General features: G+C 38.6%; 1 protein-coding gene across 1 annotated transcript in view; it reads left to right on the forward strand.

Moving 5' to 3' along the window:
* Positions 1-142: 142 nt before the first annotated feature.
* Positions 143-25,034, forward strand: part of abcg4a (ATP-binding cassette, sub-family G (WHITE), member 4a) — a 53,121-nt gene continuing 28,229 nt past the window's right edge. Inside the window, exons 1-2 of the mRNA XM_682593.9 lie at positions 143-655; positions 11,284-11,512. Of these exons, the coding sequence (XP_687685.2) occupies positions 11,293-11,512 (220 nt within the window). The 5' untranslated portion in view covers positions 143-655; positions 11,284-11,292. The remainder of the gene's footprint in view (positions 656-11,283; positions 11,513-25,034) is intronic.

Consider the following 25,034-nt stretch of genomic DNA (forward strand, 5'->3'; position numbering starts at 1 on the left):
ATCAAAACACAAGCGTTCTTCGTAACCAAATACATCACTGCAACTTTAATTGTTCTCCAGTGATTACCACTGAGAATTATTTCGGACGAGAGAAGTTACGCCCCGCAGCACAGCAGAGCGCCGGGCGTGCCAGGGTTCCTCTGTCCAGTGCGCGCCAGATCACACTGCGCTGCAGCATCCGGAGGACCGGCAGGATGAGCACTAGACTACTCCTCTCCCTCTCCACACACACCGCTCCATACGCATTCCGGATGAGTGTAAATGCGCAATGATCGACTCACGGCTTGCCCTTCCGTCAGCTGTCCGAGATGAAACTCCCGGTTTAACGGGGATGCTGCATCTGCTCAATTATTGATAACTGTTATGTTTGTTTTGGATGTGAATTGTCTCGGGGTGTTTTCAGTGAACGAAATGACTGTGACGCGTAGCGGCTTTCTGAAGGAGAAGAGCATCCTCGCCGTCACCGGTGAGCGGGATCGGGCGTGTAACGGAGCATCTTTTCTCTCATTCGGAGTATAGTGCGGGGCCGCTCCTGTTGCTGAAGCCTATGTGTGTGGGGGTCTGCGTATGATGCTCAAAGGAATGATTTGGACATCTTTATAAAAGCAAAACACGCTGCCAAATAGACATTTGTTCAACTCAGCGCGTCAAAAAAGTAGGTGTCATGTCATTCTGAGTCTGTGTGTGCGTCAACATTTGTGCGGGGTCTCTAAACACACTGCTCTGTGTTTTGAATGCGTGTGATGATGTCATTGACACGGCGTGTGATGCATGTTATTTAAAACACTGACTCTTCGCCATAGGGTAATGAATATGAAAGGTATTTCATCAACTTCAGCATCATATGTTTCTTTATTTATGAGTATTGTTTTCTCAAAACAGCTGATTATGTATTCAGTCCTATATCTGTGCTGGGAAGTGGGTGAAGGGAGACTGTGACCTTTCTCTGACAGATGATAAAAGAGCCAGACAGTGTTTTTACTACTGGTTCACAATCCTTAACATTACGCTAATGTTTTCTTTATTTAGCATATCTGATTTATATTATCAGCTCATTAATGCACCCAATATCTTAATTGGGTGTGTCAGATAAGAAAGACATCCAAAATGTGGCATTCTAAAGTACTTCAGGACCAGAAGTGAAGTCCACTGCTTAAGAAAATGCTCATTGTTTGACTAATTCAGGCTGTGCATGGTTAATCAAGCCTCATAACCATATATATCTGGTCAGATTTGTTTTCTGATTTAAAAAAAAAGGATGCTCCTAAACACTTTTTTTGATTGGGATATATATATATATATATACATTTCTTTCAGTTCAGGTTTAAGGTCAATTCTTTTGGAATTGATTTGCATATACATAGGCAGCACTATATGTGTGAAATTAATGGGCATAATTGGTGAATTTTGCCCTTTTTTTTTCTTCCTAGCAAGATTTTTGGCTTATGTTTTATAATGTAATGTTCCAATCAATGCAAATTATGACATGTGGAGATCTAGAAAAGTCTTGTGGTATGATATTCAGTGGTGGAAAGAGTGCTGAAAAATCATACTTAAGTTAAAGTACCATTACTTGCCCAAAATGTTGTGCAAGTAGAGTAAAAGTATCTTTTATAAATATTACTCGAAGTATGAGTTAAAAGCCCTTTTAAAAGTACTCAAGAGAAGTGAGTATTAAGCTGTAAAAACTGATGCATTAACATCTAATTAGTGAATGTGTGTGTAAACGTAACATTCTGTAGTGCATTTATAGTTAATGCCCAGCAGGCACAACATCATAAACTCATAAGTTTAATAGCCAGCGTCTAAGGACATTGTTATTTTAATGTTCAATAATGACGTGAAATGACGTTGATATTTAGTTGATTTTAGGTTGTGTTAGAAAGTTACTAAAATCCAATGTCGATATCTTAAACCAACATTCAAGAGTTCACACTTAGCTGATGATTGATTATAAGCAAGTTTGGCATGCTGTCCCGGGAGAGAGCCCTGAGCTCGAAGGTTCTTGAGCCCTGGGCTCCCTCTCGTTTGGAGGAAGAGAGGGGAGCCTCGAGCTCAGGTAGATCTCGACAACTCCCCTTTTTATAATAGCTAAAGATTAAGATTGAAGGCTATTAAAAGATATGCTGCATTATTAGATTACCTGTATTGAAATTTAGATTTAACGATTAACTTGTTGTACATGTTTTTGAAATGTGGGAGGAAACCGGAGAACCCGGGGAAAACCCACGCAAGCACGGGAAGAACATGCAAACTACACACAGAAACGACCACCGGCCTGTTAAGGAACTAGAACCGGTGACGTTCTTGCTGTGAGGCGACAGTGCTAGTCACTGAGCCACCGTGCTGCCCTATGGAGGGAAAGGTGAAAAGGTAGGGGTGGAAGGGGGGATTCTTCAAATCGAAGATGACTGTAGTGAGAAAACCCTGGCTCTTTATAGTGGTTAGGAATGGCCTGATTGGTGGATCAAGCATGCTAATGCAGGACCAGCCGTGTTCAATCATAATCACGTGCTCCTCTCGAAATTAGTTTATGAATAAACTTCACTTCAAGAGTTCACACTTAGCTGATGATTGATTATAAGCAAGTTTGGCATGCTGTCCCGGGAGAGAGCCCTGAGCTCGAAGGTTCTTGAGCCCTGGGCTCCCTCTCGTTTGGAGGAAGAGAGGGGAGCCTCGAGCTCAGGTAGATCTCGACAACTCCCCAAAATGCTCAGCTCGGGACAGCAGCCGCGTATTTGAAGAACCCCCCAAAAGGCACAGGAGATTAATGCCATATCCGGCTGCTGAAAAGTGATACAGAAATAGCTTGGAGGAGCAACAGAGACTGGTGTGGGTGTAAAAATTAACTGAAGGTGCTTATGTATGACTATGTGTGCCCCCGGGTCCTGTTAATTGTAAGGACCAGCGGGAGAGTGAGTGGGGTAAGTGTAAAGGTTTAAAACATATGTGGTGGGTTTCGTAAAGGTTTAGTATAGTAGTGATGGAAAATGAAGCTGTAAGGTTCTGCGGAGCTGTAGCTGCAGATGAGAAGCGGTTAACTGATTAACCGCTTTGGCAGTCCAATGGGGAGTGTGTCAGTAATGGTATGGATAAATAGTAGTGTGTGTGAGCTCCGGTGGAGCGACACTGCTGCAGCAGTGGTGCAGGGGGGATGAAGCTCGGCTGAGCGTCTCTGCGACTGCAGAGGTGCGATGGTAGTCAGTACTAAGGGGAAGAATACGCTTCTGCAGCAGCGTTTTAACTGCTTTAGCAGTGCTGGGAGTGACAGAAGTGGTATAAGTGTAATGGAAGTGTGCATGAGCTCCAGCAGAGCGTCACTGCTGCAGCAGTGGTGCAGGGGATGTAAATGATGCTCGGCTGAGCGTCTCTGCTGCTGCAGAGGTGCAATGGAAGTCAGTATTTGTAAGGGAAATACGCCTCCGCAGGGACGTTTAACTGCTTTAGCAGTGCTGGAGAGTGTATCAGTATTGGGTTGCTAAATGAAAGTGTATATGCGCTCGCTGAGCGTCACTGCTGCGGCAGTGATGTGGAGGGGAGTGATGCTCGGCAGAGCGTCTCTGCGACTGCAGAGGTGCGGTGGTAGTCAGTCCTAAGGGGAAGAATACGCTTCTGCAGCAGCGTTTTAACTGCTTTAGCAGTGCTGGGAGTGACAGAAGTGGTATAAGTGTAATGGAAGTGTGCATGAGCTCCAGCAGAGCGTCACTGCTGCAGCAGTGGTGCAGGGGATGTAAATGATGCTCGGCTGAGCGTCTCTGCTGCTGCAGAGGTGCAATGGAAGTCAGTATCTGGAAGGTAAATACGCCTCCGCAGAGACGTTTAACTGCTTTGGCAGTGCTGGAGAGTGTATCAGTAGTGGATTGCTAAGTGGAAGTGTATATGCGCTTGCTAAGCGTCACTACTGCGGCAGTGATGTAGAGGGGAGTGATGCTCGGCTGAGCGTCTCTGCTGCTGCAGAGGTGCGGTGAAAGTCAGTTTCTAAAGGGAAGTGCGCTTTGGAGAGCTGATTAACAGCGGTGTAGCAGATAGGAATCAGGCACAGTAGAGCAACTCTGTGGCTGCAGGGGTGCATAGGTATTCAGAGTCTGGTGCATTATATGTGTGAAAGCAATACATGTTCCCGCTAAGCCTTTACAGCTGTATTATAGCGGGGAGTGTGGTGATGGAAAATAAATTGATACTACAATGCAATGTAATAGAGTGGAGCTGCTGTAAAGGTGTGATGGTGGTCAGTATGTAAGCAATACGAGTTCCCGCTAAGCCTTTATGGCTATATTGTTGCGGGGAGTGTGGTGATGGAAAATAAATTGATGCTACAATGCAATGTAATTAAGTGGAGCTGCTGTAGAGGTGTAATTGTAGTCAGTATGGAAGCAATACGAGTTCCCGCTACGCCTTTACGGCTGTATTATTGCGGCGGAGTGTGATAATGGTAAAATTTTTTTTTTTTTTTTTTTTTTTTTTTTTTTTTTTTTTTTTTTTTTGAAAAGTGTACATGTGAGCTCTTAAAGAGCTTCACTGCTGTGGCAGTGGGAGCTTGGGGCTACCCCTGTGGGAGTCCGAGCTGCGGAGAATGAGTGCAAGTGAAATTGAAAAATTATGAAGAGGAAGAGAAGGGAAGTTTAATAAAATAAAAAAGGAAAGTTTAGTAAAAATGAGTCCTATGCAACTAAGACGGAAAGTAGGAAGAACAGACAGAGTCGTGCTGCTTGGAAACTAGGTTGAAGTCTGCAACCGAGAATCAGCTGGGCTTCTCTGAGGAAATATTGGCTGAGGCAAATTGAGGATTTAGAGGTGTTAGAGGACCAATGACAGAGTTTATATCTGTTGTTGGAAAACTGTTCAGGCAGGGCGTCACTGCTGCAGCATTGGTGCAGGGGAAAAAATAATCTCAGCAGAGCTTCTCTGCAGTTACAGAAGTGCAATAAAATCAGTGGTGCAGAGAATTAAGGCTAAACAGCCGTCTCTGCAGTTGCAGCTCAGGCAAAGCTTAACTGTTGCAGCAGTGGTGCAGAGGGAGAATAAGGCTCGGCAAAGCATCTCTGCAGTAGCAGAGGTACTCAGTATTAGCGCCTCACACGGAAATACTAAGTACTATTAGCAGTGATATTTAGAGATGAAAGTGATAAAGGGGCTCAGCTAGAGCGTCACTACAGTTGCCGTGATGTTAATGGGGTGTATAGTTAAGTGGAGCACCTAAACAGTCGATATTAGTAAGTTTTGAGTGCTCCCGCAGGGACGTTAAATACTGCCTTTAGTGATATGTAAAGATGAAGGTGAATAAGGCATATGCTAGAGGTTCACTGCGGTAGCAGTGGTGCTTTGGGTGTGCAACTCTGCGGAGCATTTCTGCGGCTGCAGTGGTGTAGTGGGCCAGTATGGAGGCAACTTGTGCTCCCGCAGAAGCATTTACTGCTGTATTAGTGCGGGGAGTGCAACGATAGTGGTATTTAGAAAATTTGTAAGTGTATGCAAGCTCATTTAGAACGTTCCTGTTGCAGCAACTGAAACTCAAGACAACCCCTGAATTGGTCGGAGCTGTGGTGAATGAAAGTGAATAGAAGTATAGGATAGTTTAAATTTGGAGAGAAAAAGTTAAAGCTAGAAAAACAGGGAAGGGTAGTGAAGGAGCTCCTATGTTAAATAGGAAGGGAAATAGGAAGGAAATGACAGAGTCATACTTCATACCCAATAATGCATGATGGTGGAAGTTGGCTGGAGATGATCGGCTGGGCTTCCCCGAGGTGTTATTGCTCTTCTGTGGTGTAAAAATGCTAAGAGGTTTAGAACCAGGGCCGGAGTGGGACACCTTTTCAGCTCTGGAGTTTCAAGCCTCAGACCAGCCCACCTCAGTTCACGACTGACTATATTAAAATAAGTAAATAAATATTTCCAAATCAGTTTCTAATGGCACTATCCTTTTTTTTTATTTTTTATTTATTTTATTTTTTTTTTATAATGAATAAAAAGGCTGTGGTCAAGTAAATGAATTAAAAAAGTGTCACTGCTGAGAGCAACAGATTCTGGAGCTAGGGACACCGGCCCTCGCGGCAAAAAAAAACGGACCGGCCCACCGGGAATTCTCCCGGTCCTCCCGATTAGTCAATCCGGGCCTGTTTAGAACAGGTGTGTGGGGGAACGGATATCATCCTGCATCCCTTCATCCTGCGAAGATAGATCAGATATGGTTAGGTGTATCGTTGGATTGAAATGTCATACTTAGTTCAGAAGACTTAAATTAAAAAGGCTAGTGTGAATATGGCATCGAGGGTGTGGGCTATGTGAGTGGAAAAGTGTCATTTGCAAAGAGTGTAAATGTATTTAGAAATGGATGTGGAGTGTAATAGGTTGGATGAGGGTCAGCTTCTGCAACCAGCTGACATGATCTCCCTAGAAGAGAGTTCAGCTTGGATCGCAGGCATCGAGAGTTTAGGCAAAGTTCATGGATGGTGATCGAGTTTTTACTGTGATCTTGTTGGAGAATTGGGTTGAAGACACAGAGATTGCATTGTGTGAGGCAATTGAAGTAGAAGGTTGAGAAGTTGTAGCTGGAGAAGTTGTTGTTGTTGGAGAAGTTGATGTAGCTGGAGAAGTTGTTGTTGGAGAAGTTGTTGTTGATGTAGCTGGAAAAGTTGTTGTTGATGTAGCTGGAAAAGTTGTTGATGTAGCTGGAGAAGTTGTTGATGTAGCTGGAGAAGTTGTTGATGATGTAGCTGGAGAAGTTGTTGTTGTTGTTGGAGAAGTTGATGTAGCTGGAGAAGTTGTTGTTGTTGTTGTTGGAGAAGTTGTTGTTGTTGTTGTTGGAGAAGTTGTTGTTGTTGTTGTTGGAGAAGTTGATGTTGTTGTTGTTGGAGAAGTTGATGTAGCTGGAGAAGTTGTTGTTGTTGTTGTTGGAGAAGTTGATGTAGCTGGAGAAGTTGTTGTTGTTGTTGGAGAAGTTGATGTAGCTGGAGAAGTTGATGTAGCTGGAGAAGTTGATGTAGCTGGAGAAGTTGTTGTTGTTGTTGTTGGAGAAGTTGTTGTTGTTGTTGTTGGAGAAGTTGATGTAGCTGGAGAAGTTGTTGTTGTTGTTGTTGGAGAAGTTGATGTAGCTGGAGAAGTTGTTGTTGTTGTTGGAGAAGTTGATGTAGCTGGAGAAGTTGTTGTTGTTGTTGGAGAAGTTGATGTAGCTGGAGAAGTTGTTGTTGATGTAGCTGGAGAAGTTATTGTTGTTGTTGCTGGAGAAGTTGATGTAGCTGGAGAAGTTGATGTAGCTGGAGAAGTTGATGTAGATGTAGCAGTAGCAGTAGCAGTAGCAGTAGCAGTAGCAGTAGCAGTAGCAGTAGCAGTAGCAGTAGCAGTAGCAGTAGCAGTAGCAGTAGCAGTAGCATTTGATGCAGAGCAGTGTATTCTTCAAATCGAAGATGACTGTAGTGAGAAAACCCTGGCTCTTTATAGTGGTTAGGAATGGCCTGATTGGTGGATCAAGCATGCTAATGCAGGACCAGCCGTGTTCAATCATAATCACGTGCTCCTCTCGAAATTAGTTTATGAATAAACTTCACTTATATTGACGTCAGATAATGACATTTATTCGTCAGGTTCAATATGGCAACCATTATCCAACATCTGATAGACGTCATAGTGGTTACGTCCACACAATGTCAACCTGTAACCTCATTAGACATTGATATTTGGTTGATTTTTGGTTTGCATTAATGTTGGCCTGACGTTGGGTTCTGATGTCAACCCGATTTTCATTTTCAACCAAAGTACAATGTCCCCACGACATCAAATACAATGTCAATCTGATGTCATGTTGACATCCTATGCCTGCTGGGTGTTAAAGGCCATTTCGGTCATCATACAGTAAGCATCTGTCATCTTCTCATAAGTGACATGCATCTAAACAGTCTCTGGGTCAATGTGTGTAAGGATTTTGGACACTTTTTGTGCTTCCCAATTTATTCCGAATGCATTTATAAAGTGCCTATGTCTTGAGGTAGTTCATTTTGATGCGATTTCCCTTCTATGTGCGATTTGATTGGACAGGAATCACAGGACTGATTTTTCCTAATCCCCATTGACAAGAAAAAATCAAGTAGTGGAGTAAAAGTACTGATAGAGCTCTAAAAATATACTCAAGGTAAAGTAAAAGCACACATTTTTAAAACTACTTAGTAAATTACAATTCTTGAGAAAAATTACTCTTACAGTAGTTTGAGTATTTGTGATTTGCTACTTTACACCACTGATGATGTTAGATTCTGTATGCTTCGGTCTTGAGCTTTGAGTCATAATGGACAATAAACTAAGCACTTCTTAATGGAATATTCTATATTGACATAAAAGCACTTTAACGATATAATTTGCTAGCTGGCAACAGTGTAAACATTGGTTCTGTATAGCGCAGGGTTCTCTCAAGCACAGCACCCGGAACTGGTTTAGATGCTTCTGCAGCCTAAGTGCATTCTCATTGACGTGAAACACAATAACTCTTATAGATTCCACGTTTGCAGTGCTGTCAGTACTGTTTGTACTTCTGTGGTTCCATGCATTGTTGTTCAGTGTCACTGAATCTGGGTAGGGGTTTTGAATTAAATGCTGAAATTACTACATTTAACTGTTGGACATACCTTGCTGAAATGCATTTGTGTGCTGCTTTGTGTAATGCAGCTCTTGTGTATGCTGTGGGCTATAATCAAGTTATTGTGTGTGTTTTAGTCTTTCTGTATTGAGTGTCAGTTTTACTGTCTCTAATGAGGTTGAAGTTGGGTTTTGCCTGCATTTTATAATATATATTATATGAGGCTACATAATATATAGTATGTGACAATATGCTATACGTGTGTGTGTCTGTATGTGCATGTGTAGCATTTTCATATTGTGTGTGATCCAGAAAGTTACTGTGAATCAGCATTATACTGTTGTCAGGCTGTAATCTGATCTTTAGTCCTCACAACAGTTATAGTATTACAACCTCAGCCTTCCCACATGCAGCAGAATGATGTGAGCGTCCAACTGAATCTAAATGAGACTAAAACTAAATAAAGCTTTTATTAAAAAACAGGGAAAAGTCTTTGTAAATTCAGACCAATAATGTCCTTACCATCATGTAAGCAAAAGACAAAAGAAACTGACCAATTTATAATTTATCTTCAAAACACAAATCAATATATTTTTATCAAATCTGAGATCTTTCCCTACATTAAAAGTTTATACCCGAAAATAAAAGTTTATGTACTGCAAAGCTTCAATGCATCAAGTAAAAAAAAAAAGAAAAAGAAGAAAAAAAAACATACATATAAATTAAGTAATTTAACTTAGGTTTTTATAAAAGCTTCTTATGATTTAAGGTTTTATTTAGGATTCTATTCACATGTAAGAATTGATCAGTGAACCATGTTTACAGCATTCAAACAGTGCTCACAAAATCTCAAGCATGATTGCTTGATGCACGAGAACCTGGATAATTTTGAGCTTTTGTCTGCTAATTTCATCTTCCGGTTTAAAATAATTTTTGGGGCAGGATCACAATCGGTGACTTAGCAGGAATCTGCTATTGGAGTGATGACGCGTCGGTTTCTCTATATTATTCATAGCGGAGTTTTCTTATCCTATGAGAAGACCCTGCTTCTCAATTATTCATGTGAGCATGTGCTTTCTGAAGGTAAGGCAGACCTGCCAAGCTGTGAGACCCAATGACTGGGTGAGACCGCATCTGCGCACGGCAAGAGTCATATGTGTTTGTTTCCATGATCCACGTGGTTGTTTTGCATGCTTTCCCCTGCGATTCTGTCAAGGCAGATACAGCAAAGCTGTTGGTTTGCAACAAGCATGTCTGCCGAGAGAGCTGTACGAGAATTGGAGAATGCCAGACTTTGTGTTTTATCAGTTGAGTTTGTTACTATTCAGACACATCGCCTATATCCGTGCTGCTGTGTTTGCCCATGTTTAAAATCCTCCACATTACTGACAGGGCTAATGGTTGAAATAGACAGGGCAAGAGATCTGCTGCACTGCTATCCACTGTGTCTGCATTCAGACCCGGGGATTGAGGAGAAGAGAAGTTCTCCTCATTTTTAGTGTTTACATGATTATCTTTATAATGATATAACAAATTGTGGATATGTAAATATGAAATTACGAATAACAAATGTAGCAGGACTTACTTACTGTTTATTTCTTTAAATTTAATTTTGTAAACTATAAAATCATGCATCTGCTAACGGTTTGTGTCTCTTTGTGAGCCAACAAATAACAGTTGTTCGCTCCCCTCTTTCTCCCCTGCTCTGCCGGCTATGCTCTCTCCTCCCTCTGCTCGCTGCGCTTCATGTGCATCTCAGGGCATTTTTTGAAAGAATTCGAAAAAGGGGGGTTTCATGGGCCTTTAAACACAGATATGATTGAGCTTCTGTTAATGTTTGCTGATCACTAAACTAAAAACTTTAAGGTATTTCTATAAGGTATTTTAAGGTATTTTTTATTCCTTATGTATGTTTTAATGTAAAGACCTTTGATGGAAGGACATAAATTGTTAAAATTCCACAGAAAAAAATATCTTCTTTTGTGCGATATGAGAATGAAAATCTTATGGGCCCGTTCCAAGAAGAGGGTGAGAAAATATGAAAAGAATTTTCATTTTAAGGTGGATTAATCTTTGAGTAAAGAACAGCACCGACAGTGCTCAGAAAAGCTGTGTATTACTGTTTAAAAGTACACAAATATGAAATAGAAAGATACTTGACCCAACGGTCAGCTGTTTTCTTGTTCGTTGAGCACAGCCCCAATATAAAAGGAAAAAAAAAAAGATTTCCATCAAAGCCTTAAATGCTGGCATCAGATTCCATAGGCTTCAAGGGTAATTACTCTTCTAAGTGAAACTGTCTCCAAGTGCATAACCCTCATGTCTGAGCAGATGTTTCCTCTGTCACTGATTCTGTGCTCAGAATAACATCTTTCTAGATGCTCTTGGGCTAATATAGTTAGCATCCTAATGCCATTCAGCTAAACCGAATGCACTTCATTAAAACAGAATATAATGTGGTTAGGATGAGCGAACATTCATTCATAATGATTCATTTATGCTTCCCTTCAAAACACTGAATGACTGGTTCTGTTCCTCTTTTTAGCTGATCTCAAATATACATCACAGTCTTTAAATAGCTGCTCATCACACATAGAATCCCACGTGCATGTGTATGTGTGAGGTGACTGCATTGATGTAGGTTTGATTGCAGATTATAGTTCTGTGATGAATTTGCTGTGTCTGTATACGTTTAACTGTCATTTAACCTTTCTCAGGCTCTTGGTATGGCTGAGAAGACCTTAGAGCCGGGGTCTGTCTCCATTCCTATGGAGGAGACGAAGCGTGCTGGTGGAGATGCTGCCATGTTGACCCACCTGAAGAAGGTGGAGAACCACATCACTGAGGCTCAGAGGTTTTCACATCTGCCCCGCCGTTCAACAGTGGATCTGGAGTTTACAGAGCTCTCCTACACCATCCGTGAAGGCCCCTGTTGGAGGAGGCGAGGTACTGCATAAATTCTCATGATCAAATCTGTGGTGATTACTGGGTACACGCTACATAATTCTAGATTTGGTTTAGTGATTTCATTCATAATCCATGGTTTGATGCAATGCACTGAAGTATGAATACTTTGTTTTGGCATGCTTTCTCTTAGCATGTCTCATAATGATCACATGTTCAATTTCAAATGAGGTTTATTGGCATGGCTTGCCAAAAAAATACAACACAGAAAAAGAATATATCTGTTAAATGCTTAATATCATATTAATATTGATCACAGTACTTTAAGTGGATAGAGAAGATGTAGATTGTGTTTTGAGGCTGAACTTCTTTCATTTACATCAGGATTCTAACTCGTCCTCAAAACCCTGGAAATTAACTGACTAGTTTTCAAGTCACGGAAGAGACATGAATTGTCCTTGAAAATGATTATTATTAAAAAATGTTGTTGAAAAAACATTTGCAATTGTTCGAACGCAAATAAAATGTGACAGAAAGCTCTCTGTTCAGGGATGCTGAGTTTTTACACATGAGGAAAGTATTTTAGGCTGTTTATTGTCACTGTGACACATTGTCATTGTGTTTTTGTCAATTGTGGGGGCTAGAAATTATTTAAGTACTTCAATATTGGCAGCAAATTTACTAGGCATGGTGAATCAGTAGTTTTGAATGAATCAATTGAGAAAGTAGCTCAATGACCAAATAGTTTTGAATGCATCGTTTGAAGAAATGATTCCAAATGGCTCTCTGGACTTCTGGAGCAAATATTATATTATTTAAGGCAGGGGTGTCCAAACTTTTTGGGCCGAGGGCCAGATGCAAAAAAACAAACGTTGTCGCGGGCCAAATTTTACATACATCACACAGACACGCATATATATATATATATATATATATATATATATATATATATATATATATATATATATATATATATATATATAAATACAGTTGAAGTCAGAATTGTTAGCCCCCCTAAATTATTAGCCCCCGTTTATTTTTTCCCCAATTTCTGTTTAACGGAGAGAAGATTTTTTTTCCACACATTTCTAAACATATTAGTTTTAGTAACTCATTTCTAATAACTGATTTATTTTATCTTTGCCATGATGACAGTAAATAATATTTGACTGGATATTTTTAAGACACTTCTATACAGCTTAAAGTGACATTTAAAGGCTTAACTAGGTTAAGCAAGTTAACTTGTTAAGTCAAGGTAATTAGGCAAGTTATTTTATAACAATGGTTTGTTCTAAAGACTTAAGGGGCTAATAATTTTGACCTTAAAATGGTTCATAAAAAAAAATTTAAACCGCTTTTTATTCTAGCCGAAATAAAACAAAAGTCTTTCTCCAAAAGAAAAAATATTATCAGACATACTGTAAAAATGTCCTTGCTCTGTTAAACATCATTTGGGAAATATTTAAAAAAGAAGAAATAAATCAAAGAGGGGCTAATAATTCAACTGTGTGTAGATAGATAGATAGATAGATAGATAGATAGATAGATAGATAGATAGATAGATAGATAGATAGATAGATAGATAGATAGATAGATAGATAGATAGATAGATAGATAGATAGATATATAGACAGATAGACAGACAGACAGACAGACAGACAGACAGACAGACAGACAGACAGACAGACAGACAGACAGACAGACATACCGACAGACAGGCAGACAGATAGATAGATCATAACAAGAACTGCTGCTTAATTGAATGCATGTAATAGCGACACCCGGTGGTTATTTTTTGAATTACGTTCATTTTTGTATAGCGGGCCAGATTCTATTGATATTTATAAAAAGCCTCGCGGGCCGCCAAAAAACTGATTGCGGGCCGCAGATGGCCCGCGGGCCGTAGTTTGGACATGCCTGATTTAAGGCCATGAATCGGTGATTCATGCTTTTTACTCCAATTCTAATGACATTTGAAATGTTCTGTAAAGGTTCAAGAAAATATAAACGAAAAGTAGATGGATGACTGCATTTAAGGTTAACAATTTTATTAATCCCACCAGGGGCGATTAAATTAGGCCAGTAGCATCATGACACAACAAACATCTCACTTACATCACACACAGACACAAATCACTTACAACCAATATGAAAAACGCAATCCATCACACTTCATAATAAATTTATAAATATAATATTAATAATAATAAGAATAATGTTGGTGTTTACACTATAAACAGTTTAATCAGATGCGTTTTTAAAACATCTATTTACAGCTTTGTTTAGCATTAGCCACTGAAGTGGATTAGGGAAAAAGGATCTTAAAACCACCTGTAAATAGAGACATGATTTGCGAGATATTTGTAGGATGCAAATATCTAGACCCAGAGTTTTGAGATGTGAAATGTAGTTTGGATGGAAATCTTAGATTGCAAGCTTTTAATAAGTCAGATTAGAACATTTAGATTTTATTGGAGTTCTCTTTCAGTTTCTTTCCAGTTATGTGTGGCCTTTATCATTTATCACTTCTCGCTTGTGCATTTCTTCCTTGTGAAATGTTGTGCAATGTGTGATCTCCAGTCACTTTTCACTCTAGTCATAATACCCAACATATTTGGGTTATGTTATGTGAAATGAACAGTGATTCTTTAACTGTATAGCAGAACTTTATTAGGGATTTTAAAGCATAACTGACAATTAGCTAATTTAGATTTTTTCCATGTTTCTTTTTTTTTTTTTAGCAGGTTGCACAGTTTACCGTTAAGATTTATATTGTGTTAGAAATCAAGTCACTGACTTTTATTTTCCTTTTACTGCCCATGAGTACAAAAGTGATCTGCCGGTTTACTTTATTTATTACTCCCAACCCACGACAAACAATCTAGATATGATAATCTACAAACAAATACATGGATATAATAATTCCATTATAAAATGAACTGCTGTTATGCAATAAATCACACAACACTTTAAACACAACATATCACATTTATTGTGTCAGAAGTCATTATAAATGTTTGACTGGCTGATCAGCTGTAAGACTGCCAATGACCATGTTTTTTCTTTTAGTTTTTTGTGCTCTTTTTATGCACTTTAAATGGTGTCTCAATTATCAACTGCAGAGAAAATGTACTTTATTGCAATATTTTTGCACATTTCATCTCTTTGTTAAACTCATTGTTGTGTGTATTAAAATAGATTAAGTAGAATAAAGTATTCATATAATTTACAGCTTAGGTTATGCTCTGTAGAATTCACAAAACAGTTTGCTTTTCTGTCTAATGTGGAGAAAACATGCAAAATACATCTATTGTTTTTTTTTTACTGAAATGTACATTTTTGTAAATAAAAAAAATGACATAGATTCAACAAGGTACTGGAAATATTCCTCAGAGATTTTGGTCCATATTGACATGATAGCTTCACGCAGTTGCTGCAGATTTGTCGGCTGCACATCCATGATACCAATCTCCCATTCCACCACATCCCAAAGGTGCTCTTTTGGATTGAGTTCAGTATCCTGCTGGAAGTAGCCATCAGAAGATACTGTGCATCATCAAGGCATTTGGCTTCACAGAACTGCCGCTCACTGGATGTTTTCTATTATATAGAAAATTTTAGATGGTCAGTTCTCTGTAAACTCTTGAGATGATTGTGCCAGTAAATCCGTAGTTTCTGAAATACTTAGACCAGCCCGTCTGGCACCAACAACCATGCCAAAGTCACTTAAATCACCTTTCTTCCCCATTCTAATGCTCGCCTTGACCATGCCTAAATGCATTGAGTTGCTGCCAAGTGATTGGCTGATTAGAAATTTCTATTAACGAGCAGTTAGACAGGTATACCTAATAAAGTGGCCGCTGTTATAGTTGTTATAGTATATTATGTTATATATACATTATATATAGATAGCTGCAAGGATTGTTTTGCAATAATATTATACAGACACATATAACATCTTAACGCATGATCCACAAGCACACATGTTCACACAGTCACACGTATATGCAAGTGTAATACTATTAGCCCCTTACACATGCACACACCCCTTGTCCAGGGCTGGAGTTTGCTGTTCTCAGCAGACTTTAGATATAGTAAATAATTCACTTCTCCAGACGGCACACTGCTCTGCTGTCTGATGCCCAGCCCAGCTGAACTCACCCAGGATGAGCTCAGCTCACACACATGTACACTCACACCGTATCGATGAGAATAAGGGCACTCTCAATTTACACCGCATGGGGTTTTTCCCCTTCTTCCTGGTTGCCGTGATCCATTGTACATGGTGTTTTTCGCTCTGCAGCATTGACTGGTTTTAGGCATATGAGACTGCATAGGTTTTGTTGAGAGATTAGATCAGATAAAACAGATACCAGATTAGATGGATTTCTGCAGTATTGTAGTCAGACAGTGATGTTATGCAAATGTATAGTTGACACACATAGTGAGGCTATATAGAGACATATGGATATAAGAGTCATTTGTGATTTAAGAATGAGTGTTTTGTGCTTAAGATTATTAGTTTAGCTTTGGGTGGATGTGCATATCTGGGTTGTAAAAGGGGGTATTTTATCTTTAAAGAAGCAGTATACTTTTTTTGGAAATAGGCTAATATGAAAAATCTACTAGTGTTAAAAAGTTGAGTTTTAACATTTTTTAATTCATTCAGAAAATTTCTGGCCATTAGCATTTCAGGCAATAATAGCCAAAGAATTTTTGATAAATTTCTTCATTTAAGCTTGACACTTCTGTAGTTGAATTGTGTAGTACGATCAACAGAAAATGAAAAGCGATATGACAAGGAACTGTATACTCTCATTCTGCCATAATAATCAAGGAACATTGCTGCCGTTTCATGGATATTTCGCAGCACCTGTTTTTTTCCCCCCATCAATATAACCAATGTGACCATCTGCTAGCACAGAGAATGTGTGCTGTCACATTGAAAGTTACCTATAGATGGGGATTGTTTTCAGGCACTGGATAATATCATTGCACCTTCTGCACAGGCATTTGTTTATTACGAGTGTAAAAATTGGCGTAAAATATGCAACTTTTAATTTTCCCTCTGTCTTAGTACACAATGTACCTATGAAAGTGTCAAGTTTAACTTAGAAAAATTATTAAAACTCTTTGGTTTAAAACTCATTTTTGAGCAAGAAGCTAATGCTAAGTTTACATTTCTCCTGCCTGACCCAAAGATCAGCTGGATGGATTCAAAAATGATCAAACTCAACTGTTTAACTCTTAGTTGTCTAGGGGAGTGTTCCTTTAAATCATGTTATAACCTCACAGTACTGAAATCGGTCCCACTTCATATTAAGTGTCCTTAACTACTATGTACTTGCATCAGAAAAATAAATACAATGTGCTTACTGTGTTCATAATGTATTTAAGAACACTTGGGGTGCTTTAGAGTTGGGATAGAGGTTGGGTTATGGACAGGTTTGATGGCATGGGTAGGTTTAAGGATGGTTAAGGTGTAAGGGATGGTCAACAGTGTATTTACAAATGTAATTACAAAAGTTAAGTACTGATGTAATTACATACATGTATTTAATCAAGCAAAAGTACACAGTAAATACATGTATTTACACAATAAGTACATTATATCAAACTATTAATTCCTGTGTAAGTACATGTTAGTTAAGGCCACTTAATATAAAGTGGGACCCTGAAATCTACCACAGGTTAATGCTGTATTTGTCTAATATGAGATTGGTAAAAAAAAAAAAAAAAAAAAAGATATGGAGTCTGGAACAAATAAATTGTGATATGTACATTAAAATTAAATGTCTGGTGTAAATATTTAGTGGAAAATTAAATGTGAGTGACAAAGTGTTGTCACCATACAATATAACAGATGTAAACATTTAAATAGCATGTTTATTGTAACGTACATCCTAAACAAAGAGAACATTATATATAATATATAGCTGGTGGAGCTTTATGACAGACTAGAACAATCTTTGCCTTGTACTCTCTCTCTCTTTCTCTCTCTAATGCACTTTAGCCAGTAAGCAGCCTGGAGAAGCTGGTGCAGTGCTGTGTTAAAGCTGGTGAATGATGGCTATTGCACACACAGCAGCTCCTATAGGTTCATGTCCTCCAGCATGCTGAGCTCCACCCCCACATACCCCCCCCCCCCCCCCCCCACACACACACACACACAGGGATGAGATGAGGTCTCTTGAACACATGTGCCCTTCCTTAATGGAGGAAGGTGAATCATACAGTGGTGATCTCTATAATATGGATAGCAGGCCACTCCTGAGACTGAATATATGTTCCTTATGTGTTTAAATGGCATTGTGTAAAACGTATTGTGCTCTTTCAGAGTTAGCATCCCATACATTAGTGCTATTCTCTCATTATTTCCTCATTATACAGTCCCTCTGCTGTTCCATCTGTTGAGAAACAAGCTTTTCTATGCCTCGTTCATGTATCAGCAGTTTTATACATGTCATATTTTTGTGCTGAGGCAAATTTAATTAAGTTGTTAAACCATTGTAAATTTCAAATAATCTTTTTGTCCAACTGTTTTTGCTTACAGACTGTATAAAGTCTACAACGAATTAAGTTTGGGGACAACAAAAAATACATCCGGGTTAGTGAGACAACAAGCGCTTAAGGTTTGCACAGCAAAGGGGCGTGGCCAGAGGCGCTGTAATGTTATAGCAGAGAAAGCTAAAGTGCCGTCCAATTGCTGCTATTTTCACAGAGCTTATTTTGTTTCTGTATTTGGGCCTCCGAAGAACACAACAAAACAGACAGAAGTGCTTACTATTTATTTTAATTATGTTCCAGAGAATTATAAAAAGATATAGCTAGCATTTGACAAAGGAATGCTTCCAGAATCCCTCTCAGTTCAGTGCTGGATTCGGCTAAAAACTCCTCAATAAAGGAGCAGCTCCAGCCCACCCCTGTAAGCACCCACAATCTTCACTGCAATGCAGTGTCTCCCTAAACGGACACTTTCCCTGGGTTCTACATCTCAAATAACAAACTCGCAAAAGATATGTGAACGCTCTATAATACTTACATGCTTATTCTGAATATATGTGAAAGACACTTGTCCGATTTTATTTTAGAGAGCAGGCGTGAGGTTCAGCTGTCATCTGTGTCATTTTCTGTCTAATTCAATGTCAAACAGATACGGCTAACAGCTACTCTGACTGACAGTGTTTACACAGCACAAAAGTTTGTGCTTGTAGGGGCATGACGCTTTTCCGGGTGACGCAGAGCCAATCCTCAAATCACAGCACATTATGTTAGCTGACCAACCAGAGCCTCTTGAGGGTGGGCCTTTTGGAGGAACTAGGAAATATGACATTCGTTTTCATGTTAGCGGAGTAGCTGTATATAATCAAAGTAAGACATATGAAAAAATAATGTGATTTTCTACAAATTAGGCATAATCACACATTGCTTTGCATCTTATAAACACAACAAAGCCTTAAAATACACTATAGACCACCCCATTAATATTTTTAGAAAGTCTCTTACTGTCACGAAAATGGTATTTTTTTTTATATAAAAAAACAGTATTATGAAAAGAAATTATAATTTAGAATAGGTAATTAGAAAATAAATTTCTAGTCCTAATCCAGTCTTCTGTGTCACATGATCCTTTAGAAATATTTCTGATGTGCTGACTTGGATTCATTATCATTATTAGTGTCAAAACGAGTTGTAAGTAATACTTAATATTTTGTAGAATTACCCATTTTTTCAGAGATTATTTAATGAATAATTAAAACAAATAATTTGAAATCAACATTTTTGTATCAATGTGAAAGTTATTGCTGTCGCCTTTGAGCAATTCATACACTTCAATAAAAGTATTATTTCTTTTTTAAAAAAGGTTGTGTATGTCAGGTTTTTGATATTGTTTGGACTGGCATCATATAGCGAGTAATATCAAAACTATATACGATTCATCTAACATCTTTAACTGGTTGTTCCATCAGCCAGACAAGCATAATCTATAAGTGGCATGAAAAACTAAAATTCATTCCAGAGACGAAAATTTTATAGACGCTCTAAAAGCAAAAGTACTTGCTTGCTTGCTCGATCTATACCGATCCAGGCTAACCTTGCTGTTTCCTTACCCATTACATTACTGTGCAGTCCATGTAGCATGATTTCATAGTCAAGGGCATATTCTTCCTCTATAAACACTGCCCGATGTCTTGCATGATAATGCATGTGAATATGACAGCGAAGATGGATTAATAGTTATGTGCACGCTGATGGTTTCATTTCTGATGGATGAATTCAAGCTTGTGTGGCTTTTCCTGCCATTTAACCCTCCTCCTTAGATGTCATACGGCCTCTTCTCTCTGTTTTCCCTCTTCTAGCCTCTCATCATTATCGATCGCTCTGTTGTTTTTGCTTTTCTGTATTACCTCTAGCCTCTCTCTCCACTTTGTCTCTCCCTCCGGACTCCTGTTCACCTGTCATATTTTATCTTCTCTCTCTTCCTGCAATTTCTTATCCCTTGTTCCGTTTCTCCTCTCTCACTTCTCTTGGAGCATGTTGAGTCGTGAACACACTGAATTTTGGATGCTTGCCTTGATTGGAGCCAGTGAGAGCAAGTGTACATAGCTGCCACAGATGTTATACAACAGTGCGTATGCAAACAAACCCAGTGGTAAAGCTGAAGTTCAGAGCTCGTTACAATTTTCTCTGTGACTATACTTTGCCTTCAACGTGATTTCCATGGGGACTCTCTTTGTACTTAAATAGCAGCTCATTAACCCAAAGACTTCTAATATCGCACCAGATACAGTATTTCATTCAGTTTGAACTCAACATATGCTTTTTCCAGCTTCTGTCAGTTTACTAGCTTGTTCTAATCTATTATTGTGCTCTTGCTTCAGAGTTTTGAGTCAGAGATTTTTCTGATCTTACCTTTAGAGTGTTTATGTCCCTCTGTACTTTCAGAAATAAAGATGTAAAAGCTGTCAATAGGGCAATTTTTCTCTTACATGTTTGTTCCTGAAGGGCCTATTGGTTGTTTTCACATGACATCTATAGCCGCTTTCACACAGTGATACCGAGGAATATTCTGTTAAAATCCAGGCATGGATGTTCCTGAATTTTTCCGGAAAAGATCATTTACACATCCATTCCAAAATACCAGTAAATTCCGACATCACTTACCAAAAATGAGCTCTAAACGCCAGCACTTGTATTTGTAAACATAGAAAAGTCTGCCTTTTCTTGATGGTTTCACTTTTATTTAAAGCTTTAGCATTCATTCAGCTGCTTTGTGAGACATCCAAAGGCAGAAACGCAAACCACAGCTAGATGTTTACACACTTGACTACATTACAAATTATGTGGATGGATAAGTATTGGGAACAGCTTATATGAAAACATGTGGAGGAACACTTTCACATGTCAAAATGTACAGAATATGTATGTGTGCTGGCGCTCACCGGCTCCTTCACATGCACATGCGTCAAGCAACTGAAGGAAGCAGAGCTTGAAGGTAAACAATCAGCGGTTTATCATAAGCATTTTATTGATAATTTTCGACACCGTTGGCATTAAAAAGGAACATAGAAATGTTATCTGACTAACATCTAGGCTTTTATTTTCATAAACTGTGTGGATGTGAATGCGTCTGAGTGTTCTGTTTGGCTAGAATTGACGTCTCACGTCAGCGCATTCTAGACGTGAACTCGCTCTTTCCGGCAATCTTCCTTCTGCATTCACAATTACCGGCAAATTACCGGTAATGTTACAACTTCACTGTCTGGAAAATAGACAGAACAAATTTACTGTTGTTTTCAAAAAGGGCCTGTTCATACATACAGACCTTTCCGGAAAATTGGCGGTGATTTTCCAGGAAGGTCTGTATGTGTGAAATGGACTATAATCTCGCTCATGATGTGAGCTTGGACATACAATCTTCTGACCATCAGAATTTGCGATTAAAATGTATGTGTGAAATAACTAGTCTGCGCCAGAAATTGAATATTAATCTTAATATTGTCTTTATTCCACAATATGGGCCTTGATGCTTGACATGTGCACGAGTGTTCACTCAAGCATGAGGTGACAAGAATGAGGATGTACATTTTGTTGAAATGGTATGAATGTCCAAGATGTGGCAACTGCAATGAATTAAGCTTGCAGGATTGACTCCCTTTTGATAAACAAAGTCATATCTGAGTGTGCAACTACACAAGAGTCATCAAGCATCCGGAAGCTCACGCTCACTACACTTGTGCACACACTCAGAACTGTTTAGACTGGCTTTGGATTAAAGCTAGTAATATTCTAAATAATGTTCAATTTTTTACATAGACTGATCATTTCACTTCATAAGACCTCCGTGTATCATCAGAAATTGGGATTGATTTGGACTTGTTTGTATGTGTTTGTTTTTCTTGTTTATCTCAAAAACATGGGACCATTGGCTTGCATTATAGAAACCACCAAGGACCATGGATTCAGCTAAAAATCTACTGAAGAAGACGGGGAATAAAAGTCACCTACATCTTTAAAGGCCTGAGGGTGACTTGATTAACTGTAAATTTCACCAGCATGGATCACACCAGACTTTGAGCCAGACTTTATTGTAGGGATGTAGGGGTTAAAGGGATGGTAAGGGAACAGTGTGATGAAGGGAAGTAAGAGGATAAACAGTGAACAGGTAGGTAGGTTGATCAGGTGTCCTACGATGATGTCCAGAGACTCAGAGTAGGGGTAAAGTCCCTGTAATATTTTGGTAGAGTGATTAGACCCCACGTTCCTAGGAGGGAAGAGAGGGCTATGAGGATTGTTAATGGGAATCAACAAATAGAGGAAGGAAGGGTGGGTTCAAGAAAACGAGAAGAACAGTACTAGAGGGCTGGTCTGTCTTAAATAAGTTTTTAGGGAGTAGGTGATTATTTAAGGAGGAAAAGTGGGGCATGGTTCCATTGCCGAACCTTTGTTAACAAGTTAACTCTATTTTAGTTTTGGGTAATCTATCTCTTTAAAGGCACATATTAGAACATAAAGTTTACACATTAGCACCTAAAAGTACAAAAGTATTCTTCTGAAAGCCACACCAGCTTTTTCATCTTTATTTCTGAGACTATATGCAGTTGTGATCTTGTCTCACTTGAGTGCTTTGATGTTGAAAGCAGGAATACTAGAAAGCCTATTTCTTGGGGAAATCTGATTCATGCTCAAATGTTTTGAAGATATTTTCTTTTGAATAAATTGTAGCATCCAATTTGTTGGCAACTATGAACATTCACTGTCCTACCTGGATAGTCTGGCTGTCAATTGTAATAAAATACAAGCCAATTTCACTGTTCATAAAAATTTACATTTCAAATGCTCCTTCGAATACAATGAATAAATATGCAATAATTTAGCAAGAAGTCAAGCTTAGGTTACAAAAATTACTAATTTAGAAAGGAAAACAGTCACATAACAATACAGACAGTCACAGCACAATCTGTTCTTTGCAGTGTTTAAAGTTTATAGCCTGCCTAACTCTGAAACTCTGGTATCAATTCATGCTAACGCATTTTCCCTGTAGCAAAAGCTATGTGAGAGGCCCTTCCTGTCCAAATTCAAACTGTGAAACTCCTATTTATGAAAATTCCAATAGCGCGTGAATGCAGCAAAGCCCAAGTAAAAATGAATTTCATTAGAGCTGCAGCAAATAGTTTCCTGAAACGATTTGTTTGAAGTCTTATATTTATGGACTTGGCTCTGTCACCATGCTACATATTTGCATAATGCCCGCCTACTGCCTGCTTTACCACAGAAATACATACAATACTGTTTACAGCTATTCGGAAACCCTTGGGAGCTGAAACTCAATTATGGTAAGTGGTTTTACGTACAGCAGTTAAGCTGACACCTGCTCTAAGGGGTTGACCAATCACAACAGACTGAACCAAATCAGACAAATCTTTTCAGAAGGTGTGTTTTAATGATAGAAACTAAAACAGAAGGTAAAAAGATGTTGCGCAGCAGTGACTGGTATATGAAGAGTTAAAGACATTCATTGAACAGGATTCATTTATTCGTGACAGTAAAAGAGATAGAAGAAGGATTTAAAAGTATCAAATGTGTATAATTTGAATGATGGTATTTTATTTATTTTTTTGGTCGTAATCTTGGTGTGACAGTGCTCAGAAAGGTAACTTATGTCAAATCAATAAAAATAAATTAAGATTTAGTTTCCAAAATGTATTTTTTTATTTAGTTTTTTTAATGTTAATTGTGAAGATGGTTTAGAACCTGTTTGTTATATAGTCAAACCATGATTTTTAATTCAATCAAGGAACAAAACAGTACAAGATTGACCAGAAACAAAAACAAATAATAATAAATTGCCACATTTTTGTGAAATGTGTGAAGCTCCATTGTAATCTTCATGTGTGAAGCTCCATTGTAATCTAAAGCTAAATTAAATAATATTGTTTTTAAACATAATATAATTTGAAGAAAAAACCCCTACTATTTATCATTGCAGTATTTAAGTTTGACACCCAGTGGTTGAACTAGGTATTGCATACCTGGTTCAAAACATACTCCAGCAGAGCCGGACCAAGGCATAAGCGAACTAAGCGGCTGCTTAGGGCCCCGTGGCCACCATTTATTTTGTTATTTCTGACCGCGATACATACTCTGGCGCCAAGATATTTACCTAAATTTACAAAAGATCTGATTTAATTAATCAGTTTTCCACACTGACTGCAGCAGATAACCGCTTTAGCTACAGTACACCCAGCTGCCACCAGGTGACGCTTCCCGTAATGGCGGATCATCGGACATAAACCAGCGTCATGTAAACAACTGACAGACAGATGAGCCATTGCATTGGTGAAAATCCCAGGCATACAGACACTTTCTTTTGTCCAAGCTGGGCCAATGTATTTGTGTGTTTCAGACATCCAGCTCCCCCGAATTTGCCACTATAGTTTATTTCTAACAGACACGCTTTCACTTCGCTATATTGCTCGCGCCTGCCCGCGGCCAAGGCAACTTTTTATGTGCTCAAACTTTTTAACTCCGCCAAAATATATAAAGATATCAATAGGACATGAACATTTAATTTGAAGGGCCCTGCGTTTATTTGACTCTTACAGAACTTGTCAAAGTCTTGTAGATGGTATTTTGGCAAAAAATATTAGGGGAATTAAAAAACTTAAATATTTGAGTAAATAACTAATGTTCTCCACTGCTGAAAACATACGTGCTCAGAGGAGTCTGTGCTTACCAGAGCATTCTGATCAGTTGAAAAAATAGTGGGAATAATTTTTTTTTTCATGTTTACATAAAATTAGTTGGTCAAGTTATCAAGTGTTTTAATAAATAATAATAATAAGTAATAAATTACTATTTTGGCAGTTTTTTTTCTTAAATGCATATTCCACTAAATTGAGATTTTGCTGCTGTGACAGAGATGTGCTCTCTTCAGTCATAAACTGCTCTCTGCACGTCAGCATTTTTAAGCTTGTTTGACAGATGTGCACTTGTTTTACATTGTTGCAATTCTATAAATGCATGTTTATAAAAGAAATTCATCATAAATTTTTGATGCATT

The sequence above is a fragment of the Danio rerio genome, chromosome 5, assembly GCF_049306965.1.
Source record: "Danio rerio strain Tuebingen ecotype United States chromosome 5, GRCz12tu, whole genome shotgun sequence".
Classification (NCBI taxonomy): Eukaryota; Metazoa; Chordata; class Actinopteri; order Cypriniformes; family Danionidae; genus Danio; species Danio rerio.